At 40.6% G+C, this 18,785-nt stretch overlaps 1 protein-coding gene across 1 annotated transcript in view; it reads left to right on the plus strand.

Annotated features, from left to right (window-relative positions):
- Window positions 255-18,785, plus strand: part of HCLS1 (hematopoietic cell-specific Lyn substrate 1) — a 30,702-nt gene continuing 12,171 nt past the window's right edge. Inside the window, exons 1-6 of the mRNA XM_013980963.2 lie at window positions 255-422; window positions 3,012-3,095; window positions 3,954-4,027; window positions 12,346-12,475; window positions 14,723-14,833; window positions 17,396-17,450. Of these exons, the coding sequence (XP_013836417.1) occupies window positions 3,012-3,095; window positions 3,954-4,027; window positions 12,346-12,475; window positions 14,723-14,833; window positions 17,396-17,450 (454 nt within the window). The 5' untranslated portion in view covers window positions 255-422. The remainder of the gene's footprint in view (window positions 423-3,011; window positions 3,096-3,953; window positions 4,028-12,345; window positions 12,476-14,722; window positions 14,834-17,395; window positions 17,451-18,785) is intronic.

Raw genomic sequence — 18,785 nt, forward strand, 5'->3', positions numbered from 1 at the left:
CCATACCAAATTCTCAAAATTTCTTTGCTATAAGCAGATGCAATTGCCCACCTATTTTGGAAACAAATTTTCTTCAATGGTCTTATGTATTTTCTGGTTGAATGTTTTGCTTCCCTGACCAGATTATAAACTCTGAGAGTTCATTTTTTTATGACCTCTGAGACCCTCAAAGCCTTGCAAAAGAGCAAGCACCAAGCATTTAATCCTTTTTTATTTAAGTGCCTAAGCAGAAGGAACTGACTCAAACTTCAGGAAGTAGCTGTGAGGACAGGGTGGCAGGAAATGACAGAAAACCTGAATACGGAACTGAAGCAGCAGCTCAGAATTTCTTGCTCTGAAGTCGCAGCAGCTAGAGAGGAGCTGAGTGTCGCTGTGAGGAGCTGAGAGCTGAGAGCTGAGAGCAAACGCTTGCACGGTTGAAGGTGAGTTGTCCGAGCAGTGGGAAAGTTGGGGGGCACAGGACAAGAGTTGAAGTGAGAGGACCCTGCCTGGCTCTTAGTCTTTGCTGAGAGGCCAAGTCACTGCTAGTCGGCTTTTCACCTTTTATGGCCAGAAGTCCAGGGTGTGGGTGGTTGTGGGTAATGAGCATCTGGGGATAGAAGCAGAAGGAGGAGGCTGGAGCTCAGGGAACAGGATTTAGCAGCCCTCGACCACCCCTGGTTTCTGCTGACAATTCACGGCCCTCTCTAAGGCCCCTTGCTCCTAGGTACTGAGTTGGGAGGTGAAGACAGTCTGTGCCCTCGGAGGGTGTGTGAGCTAGCAGAGCCAAAACCCACGGGAGACACTGCAACAGATCCGGAAGTAGTAGTTGCTAATATACACCAGTGCTGAGATCCAAGTGCTAAAATGAAGGCATGGTGGTTCCACGAGGGCAGGTTTCTATGAATGTTGGATCATAGAGTCCCGGGGTGTCAGAATGGAGGGGACTTGATGGATTCGCAAGGATAACCTCTTTGTTTCTTTTCCATTGGGAAAAACAGTATCAGGGATGTTCAATGATTTACCAAATTGTTTTCATTGATATTTGTCATTTGCTTAGGCTGGTACCTGGCAAATAAGTACATATGGTCTCTATGTTGACTTCCTGGTCTCTTCTGATTCCCAGTCTGTGTACTTTTCTGAGGCAGCCTCATGATGAAGCCTTGACATCCTGGACTCCAGGCCTCACCACGTTACTCTGGATTCCACCTCTAGATAACATGTATGGGCTTCCTTATTTCTGACCAGTAGCTCAAGGATACTAAATTGCCTGTGTCAGAAAGCCTGCCCTTTGTTTCAAAAGTACATGAGGATGGGAGGCTTATGGGAGAGTAAGGCTGAGGCCTGAACAGCAGGAAAGAAGCCGGGACCATTGGTCCTCCATGCTGCTTCTCAGCCCACGGATACTTCAAAAACTTCTATTTTCCAGTTTTCTATGTGAAGTCCTTTTGTGGCAGAGTGGCCCAAAAGCCAGGACTAGAGGTGTTAGCTTCATGGTCCCCATCCATTGTTGTTACCCCACAGGGGAAGGCAGGGCTACTCTCAGCAATGACTCATCCCACTGTCCAGCTGACTTGGTCAGTACTTCCCCAGTGTCCTCTTTGCATCTCATTAACCAGTCTACCCTCGAATTCCTCTTGTTCTGGTTTCCAAGGGGTTTTTCAAAGAGCTGGAGTAGGTTGGAGTTTTCAAGTGGAATGCAAATCAGAGAGGCTGAGTGCCTGGCTGGAGAGACAGGAGGGTCCTAGGAGTGGTTGTAAGAGGGGCTCCTTTAAGAGATAGGAAAGAGTGTGGGGAAGGAGTCTGAGCAGGGAAGGGTGGGCAGGGGGTTGTCAGCTAGCAAGTGTCAGCAGGGTCAAGAAGTCTCACCACCAGAGCAGATGAGCCTTGTCTCTTCTTTCCACTTCACATCAAGAGCCAGGATCCCATAGATATAGAGCACCTGTACAGCTCCTTACACAGGTCTGGGGGGACCAGCAGAAACACTGGGAATGCCTCAGTGGCACCCCCTCAAACTGGTGTTCTCTAAATATATCTTTAACATTTAGTTAATGACAGTGTAATAATTCTTAATGTTCAAAACCAGGGACTTATTATGTACTCTTTTTGGAGATAGGTATCTTTGAAAATATACTTAAACTGGGAGTTCCCTCGTGGTTCAGGGGTTAACGAACCTGACTAGTATCCAAGAGGACGTGGTTCAACCCTGGCCTCACTCAGTGGATTAAGGATCCGGCATTGCCATGAGCTGTGGTTGGTAGGTCACAGAAGTGGCTCGGATCTGATGTTGCTGTGGCTGTGGCATAGGCCAGCAGCTGTAGCTCTGATTCCATCCTGAGCCTGGGAACCTCCCTATGCCATGGGTGAGGCTCAAAAGAGACCAAAAAAAAAAAAAAAAATAGTTAAGCTTTTTTTAAAAGTTGAACAATAAATAACTTGTTCTCAGCAAATAATGCCTCCCCATGCATTGTTCAGTGTAGCAGCTTCAGTTGAGTGCCCCCATTGACACATGCAGCTGTGCAGTTGCCGGTTTCAGAGTAGAGGCTGGAAAAATTCTCCAAGTTAAGCAGGTTTTAGAGAGGCGTATAGATGTTCTCTTTATCAGTAGCTGGACAGACACATGTTCTGACAGCTATGAAAGAAGTCATAAGCAGATACCTGAGTGAAATGCTGCTGTAATTCCTGGGATATTCAAGCATCCCTCATACTTTAAGCCACTACCTGTCTGGCCTCTTGATACAAGTGAAGCATCTCAGCAGTTCTGATACCCAGGTTATTTAGTGTTATCTACTCCCATGATGAATTCTCTCCAGATTAATGAGCCCAGGCCATGTAAGTTTGTCTTAAATAAATCCCCATGCCCCCTCCTCTAACTGAACAAAAAGTGCTTTCCTAAAACTTCCATCTGCTTCACCTCTTCTCAGAAAAAATTACAAGAAACATTGGGCTGCTATATTATTAACATCAGCATTCTTGTTTTCCCTCCTTTTGATTTTTTTCACCTAATTATTCCCATTTTCTGTCACCCTCAGATGTGGAAGTCTGTAGTAGGGCATGATGTATCTGTTTCCATGGAGACCCAGGGTGATGACTGGGACACAGACCCTGATTTTGTGGTGAGTTTGGAAATAGCTTTTCTCGGACAATGAAGTGTGGTGGGGAGGACAGGGGCCACCCTGAAACCTTTGAAGGTGCTTAGAAAAATCTGGGGCTGGGAAAACCCTCATGGTGGGCTGGCTGGCAGGACAATTGGCTATCATGTGTAGGACCTGCATGGTAGCCTGTGTTAAGGATGGAAGGAGACAGATGCAGAGTTTTGACATTGTGACTGACAAGATATGGCAGGCTACGCTGGGGTTAGCTGGGTCTCCTTTGGCCTAAAAGCCAGCATTTGAGCTGGAGGTGTATAATTTGGCCGGATTCAGAAGTTGTAGGAAGACCTGAAGAAGAAAGTTTGAGGGATGCAGAGTAGAAAGGGAGGTTTCAGTGTTCACCAGTCTAATTTTACCGTGGGGTTCTGGATGAGGCATGCATAGAGAGGAGTCTGGGTAAAGACCCTGATGGAGGGAGTTCCCATCGTGGCGCAGTGGTTAACGAATCCGACTAGGAACCATGAGGTTGCAGGTTCGGTCCCTGCCCTTGCTCAGTGGGTTAACGATCTGGCGTTGCCTTGAGCTGTGGTGTAGGTTGCAGACACGGCTCGGATCCAGCGTTGCTGTGGCTCTGGCGTAGGCCAGTGGCTACAGCTCCGATTAGACCCCTAGCCTGGGAACCTCCATATGCCATGGGAACGGCCCAAAAAAATAGCAAAAAGACAAAAAAAAAAAAAAAAAAAAAAAAAAAGACCCTGATGGAAGGAAGCAGCTGATGCAAGGGGCGTTGTGGGGGAAGGGGGGCATGTGTGCCAGCTGGGAGGCCTCTCTCAGCTGGCGCATCTCTTGTCCTCTCTTATTGCTGAGTGCTGTCTTTTGCAGAATGACATCTCTGAGAAGGAGCAGCGATGGGGGGCCAAGACCATCGAGGGCTCTGGACGCACCGAGCACATCAAGTAGGTGCCAGAAGGACTGGGATGAGGGAAAGAGGTGTGGGAGGAGCCCGTGGAAACCTGGAGGCTCAGGAGAAGGCTTGAGGGGCAAAGGAAGGAGAGAATTCATGCCTGTGTGTCTTTGTGTTTTCTCCAGTCTCGCCGAATGTCCCTAAGTGTGTCATTGTGTATATGTTTCTTTTTTTTTTTTTTTTTTAAGGGCCACATCCTCGGCATATGGAGGTTCCCAGGCTAGAAGTCGAATCAGAGCTATAGCTGCCAGCCTACGCCACTGCCACAGCAATGCCAGATCCAAGACGAGTCTGTGACCTACACCCCAGCTCATGGCAACGCCAGATCCTTAACCCACTGAGCGAGGCCAGGGATCAAAACCGCAACCTCATGGTTCCTACTTGGAATCGTTTCCGCTGCACCACGACGGGAACTCTGTGTATTTGTTTCATGTCTCTCCTCTTACCCCCTAAACCTGGTATCTTTTATTTCTAACTACTCTGATACTTCCCCAAATGGGTCTATTATTTTAACTGTCTCTCTTCCTTCATTAAGTCCTGAGGGGTTCAGAGGGAAGTGCTGAGCTCCTATCACTTGTTATCTGTCTGTTCACATGTATATAAATGTGTATCTGGATTGTAGGGTGACTCCAGATGGACCAAGGAGGATTCAGTAAAATGTCAAGGTAAAGAGCTGAGGACAAATGCTATAAAAAGAACATATCAGGTCCCATGCCTGGCCTAAATGACTTTTAAAATAAAATTTGTCTTTGGCTACTTGGCAGAAATGAGATGCCATGAATGGTCATATGAAGCATATGAAGAAATACGACACTTGGAAAACCTGCTGATTGAAACTATTTTAGTAATGGTGTTTAGGGCTCTTAAAGATTATGACCCAATATTTTACCAGAAAAAAAAGTGCAAACCCCAAACAATAAACTGATTCCATAAGAAAAGGAAGTTGCCCACAGACAAATCCAGGAGTTTCTGTGGGATATGGTATATTAGGACTGAGAGATTCCTTCTGCTTTTCCATGGATTTCTTCAGGATTGTCTAACCAGGGGTGTTTACTTTGAATAGTGTCAGAATGTCCAACAGATACAATAAACAATATAACAAGAGAAACATTAAAAAGTAAATAAATTGGCAAAATTAATAATTTTAGGCTCCATTTTAAACTCCCCTCCCTGACACTAACAACGGTGTTTTTAACCTCATTTTCTTCTAGATTTAAAAAGTGTCAATGGATGATCACATTGCACAAATAACCCACTCTGAAAACTTGGCACATGTTTATTCAACTTAATTATATGTGGTACTGAATATTACAATATGCCTTGTTGTTTAGTCAGACCTAAGTGTTTTATCTCGAGGAACTGTAAGCAATTGGAAAGTGAAAATATGGAATTGTGTCATGCAGGAATCTTCTCTGATGCTGCTCCTTGGTAGGCTCATCAATCCTGCCCCAGCGAAGATCCTTTTCCTTTTCTGAGTAAAGGCCATTTAGCCCTAGTATCCTGAGAACTGTTAAGATCAGGATACAAATTCTCCTTGTACCTTCCCCCGACTCATACATGGTAGGAATAGAATATTTTAAGGAAGATGCCTAAATCCCTGCCCTGATCTTATGAAAGAGCTTGAGTTTGGATATCAGAGATTTAGATTCAATTTACAGCTCTGACATTGGTAGCAGTGTGAATTAGACACATGGCCTCTCTGAATCTCAGCTTATTCATATATCAGATAAGGATAATAATAGCTACCCTGCAGTGAACCAGCATTTATCAATGTCTAGTGTGGTACTGAGCACCTCTTAGCTCAATAGCGTTATTTCTTTTTCCTGTTAATATGGATTATTTGAATCAGATTTTCTTCCTAAAAACCTAAAATAAACATGAAAACTGATGACAATCTTCCTTCTCCCTAAGTGGCATTTACCTGGACTGTTGTGTTGCACAATCCAATGTGTGTGTGTGTGTGTGTGTGGGTATATATATATATATATATATGTATATATATATATATGTATTACTTTGACCGATGGCCCCTGGAGTTGGAATATGGGGTGACCCTGGGTGTTTCCTGATTAGCCTAACAGTCTCTGTATCTGATAGAATAAAGTGGAGACATTTCCACAAAAACTCACTTCCCTCCCTTTTGCCCAGGCTATGGAGGTGTAAAAGCCTGGTCTCTGCTAAGTACTAGCCAGGTGATCTTGAACAAGTCACTTTTCCTCTGATTCCCGGCCTTCCCATTGGGATCAAAAAGGCTTCTAGAGGAGCTTCCCATTGTAAGTCTCTAATATTCTGGGCTTCTTTCTGGCTAGTTTGGGCGAAGATAATCTTTAAAGTCCGATAGGAATCACTGAGGTCCTTGGAAAGGAGGGGGAAGTTGAAGAAGAGAAGAGTAGCTGCAGAGCTCCGATGACTCAAAGCAGGAAGAGGAAGTGATTGTGGTTCTCATTAATCTCACTACCATCCCCCACACCATGATCTTTCTTTTTTAGGTCTGCCTAAAATATATTTAGTCTGGGGAGTGGTTTGGTAATTTGTTCTATAATTCAAATGATCCTATCCATTCTTCATCTGTTATGTAGAGGAGTCCTGGGCCAGGCTGTTACAAGCAGCCAAGTGTTTCCTAGGAACTGCATGGTTTTCAAGGGCTTTTGCCTTTTCTCCATCTTCTTCTCACCGCTCTTGTTCCTTTGTGCTCATGCGACTCTTTACAGTCAATATACCCCACCCCACCCCTGGCTGGATGTAAGAGCTGATTTGCTTCTTGTCACTGCAGATTAGTTTTGCCTATCCTAGAATTTCATGTACATGAAATGATATAGAATGTATACTTTTGTGTCTGTCTTCTTTAGCTCAGCATCTTATTCTTGAGATCTATTTATGCTCTCGTATGTATCAGTCTTTTGTTCCTTTTTACTGTCAAGTATTCCATTGTACAGATAAACCACAGTTTGGTTTATTACCTTGTTTTTTTCTTTATTTTTTTTATTGTTATTTCCCCAATACAATTTTTTTTCTACTATACAGCATGGTGATCCCGTTACACATACATGTATACATTCTTTTTTCTCCCATTATCATGCTCCATCATAAGTGACTAGACACAGTTTCCAGTGCTACACAGCAGGATCTCATTGCTAATCTATTTCAAAAGCAATCATTTGCATCTATTAACCCCAAGCACCCCATTCATCCCACTCCCTCCCTCTCCCCTTGGCAACCACAAGTCTATTCTCCAAGTCCATGATTTTCTTTTCTGTGGAAAGGTTCATTTGTGCCTTAAATTAGATTCCAGATATAAGTGGTATCCTATGGTATTTGTCTTTCTCTTTCTGACTTACTTCACTCAGTATGAGTGTCTCTAGTTGCATCCATGTTGCTGCAAATGGCATTATTTTGTTCTTTTTGGTTTATTACCCTGTTGATGGACATTTGTGTTGTTGACAAATTAGGGCTGTTATAAATAAAGCTGTCATGAACATTTTGGTCCAAATCTTTTTATTAGTGTATATTTTTATTTCTCTTGGAAAATACCTAAGAGTAGAATTCCTAAGTTATATCATAAGCCTGTTTTAACATTTTAAGAAAATGCCAAAATTTTTTCTGAAAGGAATTTGCTGTTTTTTATTCCTACCAATAATATATGGGTTTCAGTTTCTCCACATCTTTGTGTATACGTGGTATTGTTAGTATTTTTAATTTTAACCATTCTTGTCAGTGTGTGGTGATTTTAATTTGTGTATTCCTGCTGACTAATTTTATTGAGCATCTTTTCATGTGCCTTTCATGTATCTTCATATATCTTTATTTGAAGTATTTATTCAAATCTTTTTCTCACGTTTAAACTGGGCTGTTTGTATTCTCAATGAATTTTAAGAATTCTACATATATTCTGAATACAGGTATTTTGTGACATATGTTTTTTACAAATATATCTTTCCAGACTGTAGCTTGCCTTTTCATTTTATAAATAGCTTCTTTTGAATATCAGAAGATATTAAGTCTGATGAAGCTCAGTTTATCAACATTTTTATGGTTAGTGCTCTCTGTGTCTAAGAAATTTTTCCTACCTCAAAATTGTAAAGATTTTTCCTATGCTTTGTTTTAAAAGATTTATGGTTTTAACATTTACATTTAAGTCTATGACCTATTTCAAATTAGCTTTTGTGTACCGTATGAGGCAAACATGGAAGTTCCTATATGGATATTTCATTATTCTAACAATACTGTTTCTTCTCCCATTGACTTGCCTGATGTCTTTGACCTATACATGTGGGTCTATTTCTAGACCATTTTATCAATCTGTATGTCTATCTTGACCTATACAATACTGTGCTGATTATTGTACCCTTATAATAAGTCATGATATCAGGTGGTCCTCCAACTTTTTTTTTTTTTTTTTTAATTTTTACTGTCCTAGGATTTTACATTTCCACATATATTTTATTTACTTATTTTTGGCTTTTTTTTTTTCTTTTGTCTTTTCTAGGTTAGCTCCCATGGCATATGGAGGTTCCCAGGCTAGGGGTCTAATCAGAGCTGCCTCTGCCACAGCCACAGCAACTTGAGATCTGAGCTGTATCAGATCTGTGACCTTCACCACAGCTCACGGCAATGCCAGATCCTTAACCCACTGATCAAGGCCAGGGATCGAACCCATAACCTCATGGTTCCTAGTAGGATTCGTTAACCACTGAGCCACAATGGGCACTCCCACATTTCCACATATATTTTAGAATTAGCTAAACAATTCCAAAAATGCCTCTTGGTATTTTGATTGGGATTGCACTGAATCTATACTCCATCATTTTGAAGAGAACTGACATCTTAATGATATTAAGTCTTCCAATCCATGAACATAGAATATAGCTCCATTTATTTAAGTCTTCTTTAATTTTTTCAGAAATATTTTTCATCATTCAAGTCTTGCACATTTTTGTTAAATTTATGCTAAAAATATTTTCATATTATTTCATGTGATGGTAGGTGGTGTTTATTTTTTAAGTTTCCAAATGTCCGTGCCTAGTATGCAGAAATAAAATTGATTTTGATAGTGATTGTGTCTCTTGGGACCTTGCTACATGCACTTAATAGTTCTAACAGCACACTTTTGTATGTTCTTTAGGATTTTCTACATCTATGATCATATTGGCTATGAATAAAATCTTATAGTCTGTGTCACTCACCTTTCTGCTTTTACTTTTGTAATGCAAATAAAAAAATCTGTTCCTCCTCTTAGCTCATCTTTGAGGGTCTGGATTTCACTTGGATCCTATAAACTACATTGCTTTATTCAATTCCAAGATATTTTGAAACTTAAGGGAGTTCCTACTGTGGCTCAGCAGTAACGAACCTGACTTATATCCATGAGGATGTGGGTTCAGTCCTTGGCCTTGCTCAGTGGGGTAAGGATCCGACGTTGGCATAAACTGTGGTGTAGGTCGCAGATGCAGCTCAGATCTGGCATTGCTGTGGCTGTGGTGTAGGCCGGCGGCTGCAGTTCTGATTCAACCCCTAGTCTAGAAACTTGCATATGCAGGTGTGGCCCTTAAAAAAAAAAACAACAACAACAAAAAACCAAACAACAAAAAAAAACACTTAAAATAGGTATGTGAGAGTTAATTTTTCAAAACTTTCTTAAGTATGCCTATTAGTACACTGAGTTATAATTTTTTTTCCTCTCTGTATCTTTCACCTGATTCCTATCTCCATACATTATTTATCAGAGCTTTATCATTCCTCACACCCAAAGGTTTAATTAATACTTAATAAAGGAATAACATAACTAACACATATTTAGAGTGGCTTCAGCTATATTCTACAGAATTTGATAAGAAGTTGGTCTTTGTTGGCCCCAAAATTTTCGCTCTAATTATATTATCTATTGTCATGATTCTCTGACTAGCTCCCCTGTCATCTATTCGGTTGATATTCCTGAAGCTCATTTCCTTTTCTTTTTATTTATGTTAAAATTATAGTTAGTTTACAATGTTCTGTCAATTTCTGCTGTACAGTGAAGTGATTCAGTCATCTGTATATATGCATTCTTTTTCTCATTTTATCTTCTTTCATGGTCTATCACAAGTGATTGGATATAGTTCCCTGTGCTATATAGTAAGACCTCATTGCTTATCCATTCTAAATGTAGTAGTTTGCCTCTGCTAACCCCAAATCTCAGTCCATCCCACTTGGCAACCACAAGTCTGAAGCTCATTTTCTAATCCCTTTTAAAAACTTGTTTCAACTGTAATACAATTATGACCCATGTAACAGTCATTGGATTTATTAAAACTTTGCAGATTTTTCCCTTTGAAAATAATTTAATCTCATTTTCCTCATTATTCACCAGAATACTTTGGTTGGGAAGAATTGGTCATATCCATGTTCTTGGAACCAATAACTTTTTTGACACAGACAGTTCTAAAGTGTTGGTGTAGTCAAACTAGCAGCATAGGATGTCTGCCTTTACTGCTGCCAGAGGGCTTAGGACAGGCACGGGAACAGAGGGTTCTTCCAGCTTGTAGCTTAATTTCATCTGGTTCAAAGCCAGCTTTCTAAAATTAACCTTGACTAAAGCTGAGAAGTCTTTTTAAAAAGACCTCCATTTGGCTTATACGACAAGGCCACAAGGTGGATCTATTCTTCCATGAAAGAGGAGAATTTCTGCTGTGAGATGACCATTCTATCTGTTACCAATATATCTGAGCTGGTGAAGTCCCAGGAGCATCACTATCTCAGTTCCCTACACCTCCATTTCTTGCTGTGGGAAGATGTTTCTAAGAATCCCCAGCAGTCCTTATACATGTCAAAGTATCAGCCCTGTCACTTACTGGAGCTGGTGCTGGTGCTGAGCTGTCATTTCATAGCCTCAGGCCAAAGAGACAGCAGAGGTTTTCTCTACCCACATGGTAAAGATGAAAGTGAAGAAAGAAGGAGAACACTTTCTATTGGTGTTAAATTCTCTTAAGGATGGAGTTAACCAAATCAAGTTTATTTGAGCCTTAAAGTGTTACAGCAATTAGTGATGAGAGTGAATTTTTGTTTTAATTATTATTTTTTAAATTTTTTTAGAGCTGCTCCCACGGCATATGGAAGTTCCCAGGCTAGTGATTGAATCAGAGCTGTAGCTGCCAGCCTACAACACAGCCACAGCCACAGCCACATGTGATCCGAGCCACGTCTGTGACCACCACAGCTCATGGCAACACGGGATCCTTAGGCCACTGAGTGAGGCCAGGGACCATTCATCCTCATAGATGCTAGTCAGGTTCATTTCTGCTGAACCATGACAGGAACTCCAAGAGTGAATTTTATTAGTGAGTTTTATTAGTTTTTAGTTCTCTCAGAAATTATCAGATTTAGGAGAAGGGTGAAGGGCATTCATTTCTGACAAGAAAGTACACAAAATACTTAATGTATAGATAAATTTCCCAATGCTGCATTTCTCATAATCATCGTTTTTAATGACTTTATTGTGTACCACTGAAAAGTAATATGTAACTTACTTAACTATTCCCTAATGTTCTTTTGTCTTTTTCTTTTTTTTTTTTCTGTCTTTTTTCTAGGGCTGCATCTGCAGCATATGGAGGTTCCCAGGCTATAGGTCGAATCGGAGCTATAGCTGCTGGCCTACACCAGAGCCACAGCAAGGCCAGATCCTTAGACCTACACCACAGCTCCTGGCAGCGCCAGATCCTTAACCCACTGAGCAAGGCCAGGGATCAAACCCACAACCTCATGGTTCATAGTCAGATTCGTTAACCACTGAGCCACGATGGAACTCCTCCCCTAATTTTTTTAATATAAATTGTTTGTTCGTTCTTGCTATTAAATACAATGTTTCAGGGAATATCATTGGACATTAAGCTTTTACATATGTAAAATTATTTCTTTGGGGTAGACTTCTAGGACTAAAATGTGTGGGTAAAGGGTATATGAATATCTTTGTGCTTCTTAAGGTACAGTATCTAGTTGTTAGACAGCAGATCCATTCAGAGAGGAAAATAACTTTTCAGTTACTAGAATATAGATATCGCTGTCCTCTAATATTTAGGAACATAAGACTAAATATCAGAAGGTTATTTAGTGAGCAAATCAATAGACCAGAGGAAATACTATTGACTTATGGAGTGTTTATATCAGGCTATATGTGCAGGCCACACTAACCTCTTATTTCCGAACCCAACACTGGTGTACTCTGGGGGCTAGTGCTAAAAATGAACAGAACACACTGCAAGATTTCTTCTTTTCTGGGAAGGAGAGTTTGTTGACTTCTCTATGCTAGATGTGTGTCCGTGATGTGGTTACTTCCAGCATCCACCAGCTGAGAAACAAAGTGTCAGAGGAGCATGATATTCTCAAGAAGAAGGAGATGGAGTCAGGGCCCAAAGCATCCCATGGTTACGGAGGTCGATTTGGGGTAGAAAGAGACCGGATGGACAAGGTGAGTTGAAAGGGGGATATTTGCTTTAAAAAAAAAAAAAAAAAAAAAAAAAAAAAGTTTGATTCAGTTGTTGGTTTCATGATTTAAAACTTAATTCAAAAGTAAAATATTCATTTGGGTTTTAAAAGAGAATGTCCACATATTATTTGTATGTATATTATTTATATCATTTTCCCCCTGATTTCAACACATAAAACATAGATGGCAGAAAATGGAAGCCAAGAATTTAGAAGAGTTGGCCTGTTGGAGGCCCAGCCACACTGTACCTCTTAGACTGAGGAGACAGGGAGCACACATAGAGAGGGGAACTATGTTTTAAAATCACATGGAATCTAATAAAAAAAAAAGATACAAAAGAACTTATTTATAAAATAGAAACAAACACAGATTTCAAAGCCAATCTTATGATTACCATAGGTGAAACTGTTGCAGGGAGGGAGAGGAATTGAGAGGGTGGGAATAACATAGCCACTCCTGTATAAAATAGAGGATGAACAAGAACCTACTGGAGTTCTTGTTGTGGCTCAGTAGGTTAAGGGCTTGACATTGTCTCCGTGAGGATGCAGGTTTGATCCCTGGCTTTGCTTCGTGGGTTAAGGATCCAGCAGTGCTGCAAAATGCAGCGTAGGTCACAGAGGCAGCTCGGACCTGGTGTTGCTCTGGCTGTGGTGCAGGATTCAACCCCAAGCCTGCAGAACTTCCATATGCCACAAGTGTGGCCATAAAAAAGAAAAAAAAAAAAAAAAAAGCAAAAGCAAAACAAGAACGTACTGTATAGCACAAGAAAAATCTACTGTATAGTTTGTAATACCCTATATGGCAAAAAGACAATGGATATATTTATATGTATAACTAGTTCACTTTATTGTATACCTAAAACTAATACAACATTGTAAGTCAACTATATTCCAATGAAATTTTTAAAAAATAATTTACTGCTTTTAAATGTATGTGTATTATGTCTATGCTGCAACTTCTCTTACTGGTTTCTTTATATGTATATGTGTATATATACATATCACTTATATTATTTGCACATAGGTGTAAAACATATTGATGTGAATTTATCCATTAGATGCTCTCAAATATATTTATTTTTCCTTTATCCATTAGATACTATGAAAGCATGATAAAAGAAAGCTTGGGTATTGAACCATATTTTTCCATTGATTTTCCTAACTCAAAGATGGAGATATAGTTCTATAAGGAAAAAAGTTTAATCTCTAGGGAGAAAAAAAACCCCACATTTCCATGAAAACCTTTAGTTCACCCTTAAGAAGCGCTTTGTTTTGTCATTGTGTAAAGTGCAGTGTGGGCATTGTATTCTCCCATAGAACTCCTCAGAAAAAATAAAATAGTCATCATTCTTGAAATCAGCAAGCAAAGTTGACCCATACAGACCCCCAGACACTGAAAAATGAGTTCCCAGGAGCTCATGTAAGGCAGTGCTTCACACCAATCTCTGAATTGATATTTATCCCAGCATGGAACTGGAAATACAAGAGGAAGAAGAAATTTTCTAATTTCTTTTTATCTGAGATTCTGCAAGCTAACACTATTTGATTTGAAGTATTGCTCAATTCCAAGATTATTAAAGCATTCATATCTAAATATTAAAAGAGAAGTACCTTTCAAAACCAAATAGAAAATAGTAGATGGAGGAAAAATTAGAAGGGAATAAAAAAATAATTAAATTATATGCCACCTTGGATTACCCATAGTATTGTCTACCAGCTCCCATTGGTGTAAAGAGTCAATCACTATTACTGGCAGGATTCAGGTGGCACCTCTGAACTTTGATGGTCAAATAAGAGCAAAGATCCAGGACAAAGCACCTGGTTATGTGAGTGAAATCTTCAATCATGGCTATGGCATCTAGTCAGTCCCCTTAGGTCTCTCCCTAATAACCATCCTCATTCTAATTTGGTGCCCAAAGCCCTTGTTCCACCCTCTTTTTGATTGTGGTTTAAGCACTCCTCTGTCTACATAGTCTCTATCCTTCTGGATCCCAAGCCATCCTATGGGAGTTTCCTAAGTGATGGTTCCTGGTGGTATTAAGGAGGAATCAGGATGTGCAAGGCTCCAAAAAAGTCGCCTTGGCCTTCCATCACACATTCCTCAAAGGTTATCAGTCTGATCCAGAATGGAGTTTTTTACATTCTTACATCCCATCCTTCTCTGCATCATTTTATTTTTTCATGATCAATTTTATCTTCTCACTCATCCCTCTATCTTGACTTTTCTCAGAGCGCTGTGGGCCATGAATATGTGGCTGAGGTGGAGAAGCACTCCTCTCAGACCGATGCGGCAAGAGGCTTCGGGGGCAAATACGGAGTGGAGAAGGACAGGGCAGACAAGGTAAGAGACAGCTCTCTCCCTGCACCACCGTCTCAGATCACGTGGGACTTGCCTCTCCTCACCCTTGAATGGAGGTCTGAGCTTCTGTGGGAAGAGGGGCAGTGGACTCGAGGAGGGTCCTTCCTGGGGACAGCTCCACAGCTCCCTTAGCAGGTTCTTCCAGCTGGGGTTGGAGGCCACCTGCTGAGCTGAAAGGTGTTAATTTAAAGGAAACAAAGACTCTCAAAGTGTTTGAATTAGCAATTCCTAAGCCTTTGGTTATATATACTCTATGCAAGAAAAGAGAAGAGGAAATTCCAAAGCTCTTCCTTTATCAAATATTGGAACCTTATAAATATTTATGCCTTTCAGGAAAACAAAGATATTAGCTTATATATAATACAATGACAACAAATAAATAAGTAAAATAACTAAGGCTGCACCTTTTTCAAAGGTGAAGTTTACTTCAGGATTTACTACCAGGATTTAGAACTAACTCCCTGAAGTCCTTTGTACAAAAAGTAATTTTAAAGAGAGAGAAAGGAAAAAAAGGACATTGGGATTACGGATGATTGAATGGTCAGAGGAACACAAATGATAACTCAGTGTTCTCATTTTTACAACTTAGTAGATCAGATTCTTTGAGCTCACTTTTTTTTTTTTTTTTTTTTTTTTTTTTTGGATTTTTGCCTTTTCTAGGGCCACACCCGTGGCATATGGAAGTTCCCAGGCTAGGAGTCTAATCGGAACTGTAGCTGCCGGCCTACACCACAGCCACAACAACGCAGGATCTGAGCCGAATCTGCAGCCTACACCACAGGTCATGGCAACACCTGATCCCCAATCCACTGAGCAAGGCCAGGGATCGAACCTGCAACCTCATGGTTCCTAGTCGGATTTGTTAACCACTGTGCCATGACGGGAACTCCTGAGCTCACTTTTTATGGTACAGAATAGTGTCTCTGGGAGTTCTCTGGGGGTCTAGTGCTTAAGGACACAGTGTTGTCACTTACTGTGGCTCTGGTTAGATATCTCTGACCCTTCTGCTCCCCTCACTGGCCCTGAACTTCTGCATGCCTCAGGAGCAGCCAAAAACAAACAAACAAAACGAAACAAACAAAAACCCAAAAAATGAAACAAAACAAAACAAAAAACAACAAAACTCAAAATGGAATGGTGTCTCTGCCCTACAGCTGCACACAGAGAGGACATATTCTTCATAGCTAGCTGAATTTTGCTGTTGTTTTTAAACCTGCAGTTGTTGATATGGGGGTCTAAGTCCTTAAAGGTAAGTGTTAGAATGTTATTTGCATTGTAGAAGGAAAACGCTGAAAAGTTCAAAACATAATGTAAGGGAAAGGAAGACAACAGAGGGTGATATTTTAAAGCAGTAATGGAATATGGAGCATATAATGTTCTCATCTAATCAGGGAGGAATTTCCCTTCCATCTTGGCCTCCCTCCTGCCTTTGCCTGACCTTCCATTGTTCTTTCTTTCATCTCCTGCCTCATCAGCTACAAAATGAATCCCCTTAAAAATCAATGTGTCCTGTAATCAAGAAACAACACATGCTAATAGCTCTTATGCAAAATCCTGCAACTTGCTTAGAGACCCTTAGTTATGGAGCCAAATGGGAACACAGCTATGTTAGGTATCTGCCAATATATCCAGTCCTGAAACAGCCAGGATCCAGACTCTCCTGGTTGCCTCTTTTCCATCCCATCAAAATCCACATTTCTGGGTTTCCACTGCTGTGTAAGGAAAGAGAAGATCAATCAGTTTTGTATCAGATAATGTCTCTTACATGAGCACAGTGCTTTATCGTTTACTAGGCACTTTTCTAGCTATTATCTCAGTTTCATGAGAGTTAGGAAGAAAAGCACCAATTTACTGAGAGACTTTATATATCTTGCTCCATTTAGTTCTCACAGCATCCCAAATAAATTGAAACCATTTCTCCCATTTTAGAGTTGAGGTTGATAAGGCAGTTATACCTATTTTCATTTCATATTTGAAGAGCCCAGGCTCAGTAATATTCAAAGACATGCCTCAAGTTACACAACTATAAATAGGGAAGGTGTGGGGAGTTCCTGTTGTGGTGCAGTAGAAATGAATCCGACTAGAAAGTATGAGGTTGCAGGTTCGATCCCTGGCCTCGCTCAGTAGGTTAAGGATCCAGCTTTGCTGTGAGCTGTGGTGTAGGTCGCAGACGTGGCTTGGATCCTGTGTTGCTGTGGCTGTGGTGTAGGCCCGCAGCTCTCGCTCCGATTCAACCCGTAGCCTGGGAAGCTCCATATGCCCTGAGTGTGGCCCTAAAAAAAAAAGCAAAAAAAAAAAAAGGAAGGTGGAAGGTGGTGGAGTTGGGGTTTGGAGTAGAACTGTCTGTGTGCAGAGCCAGTGCTCATTTCTCTGTAGCACACTGCCTTTACCAGCCTGTCAGCATACTATTTATTTCTACAATAAGACCCATACTCAGCTATGAGCCTCTATAGCTAACCTCTTGGCTGAGTTGGTGTAAGGGTGAGGAAGGGGGAAAAATGGTTGGCTCTGAATCTAATCAATTCTCTCTTCTTTTCTCTGTAGTCAGCAGTTGGCTTTGATTACAAAGGAGAAGTGGAGAAACACACATCTCAGAAAGGCAAGGACCCTGCACTTCAGCCTTAGCAACCTGACTGACGAGACTGCTCAGACTTCAACTCCCAACAGCTATCATCAACTCCCTTTAGTTCTATGACCCACTTCCCAACTATTTTATTTATTTGTAAATCTGAGCATGTACTCGCTTCTTTATTTCTCCTCTAGCCCTTTGTTTGAGATTGGTCAATTTTTCTTTAGTCTACTTTCCCCTCTAATGGATTAAAAATAAGATAATATACTCCTTTATTTAGGAAGCTATTCCTAAATTTTAATATACATCTATGACTTAAATTTAAACTATATCACGGAGTTCCCAATCATGTCACAGCGGAAACGAATCTGACTAGGAACCACGAGGTTGCAGGTTCAATCTCTGGCCTTGTTCAGTGGGTCAAAGATCCAGCGTTGCTGTGGCTGTGGTGTAGGTTGGCAGCTACAGCTCAGATTAGACCCCTAGCCTGGGAACCTCCATATGCCACGGATGCGGCCCTAAAAAGACAAAAGACAAAAAAATAAATAAATAAATGAAAATAAAGTGAATTACTAGTTCTTCCTGCGTAATACATGAAATGTAGAATAATTTGGGTTTATTAGACATTTTATAGTGTTTGAGCCAACTGGACAATTGTTGTCCAGTATATTGGTTCTTGTGTTTGTTTTTAAACCCTACAAAAATTAATCATTATTATTACTAAGTGAATGGTTATTTAAATTGACCAACGTATTTACCAACTTCTAGCTCATCATTGTTTATTATATTTCATCTTTTCCTCCTTGCTTTTCCTATTTCCTTCTTGCTAGAGCATATCTCTCTCTCTCTCTTTTTTTTTTTTTTTGGCTTTTTAGGGCCACACTTGTGGCATATGAAATTTCCCAGATGAGGGGTTGAATTGGAGCTACTGCTGCCAGCCTACACCACAGCCACAGCAACACAGGGTCTGAGCCTCGTCTGCAAGCTTCACCACAGCTCATAGCAATACCAGATCCTTAAACCACTGAGTGAGGCCAGGCATTGAACCCACTTCTCCTCATGGTTACTAGTAGGGTTCATTACTGCTGAGCCACAATGGGAACTCCTATAGTATATCTTTTGATAATTTTTTCAGTGAGAGTCTGTGAAAGAACTGCCAGACTTTGAAAGGTTTTTTTTCTCCATTCTTTTTTTTTATTATTATTATTTTTATTTTTTATTTTTTTCCCACTATACAGCATGGGGATCAAGTTACTCTTACATGTATACATTTTTTTTTTTCCTACCCCTTGTTCTGTTGCAATATGAGTATCTAGACATAGTTCTCAATGCTACTCAGCAGGATCTCCTTGTAAATCTATTCCA

This window comes from Sus scrofa, chromosome 13 (assembly GCF_000003025.6).
Source record: "Sus scrofa isolate TJ Tabasco breed Duroc chromosome 13, Sscrofa11.1, whole genome shotgun sequence".
NCBI lineage: Eukaryota > Metazoa > Chordata > Mammalia > Artiodactyla > Suidae > Sus > Sus scrofa.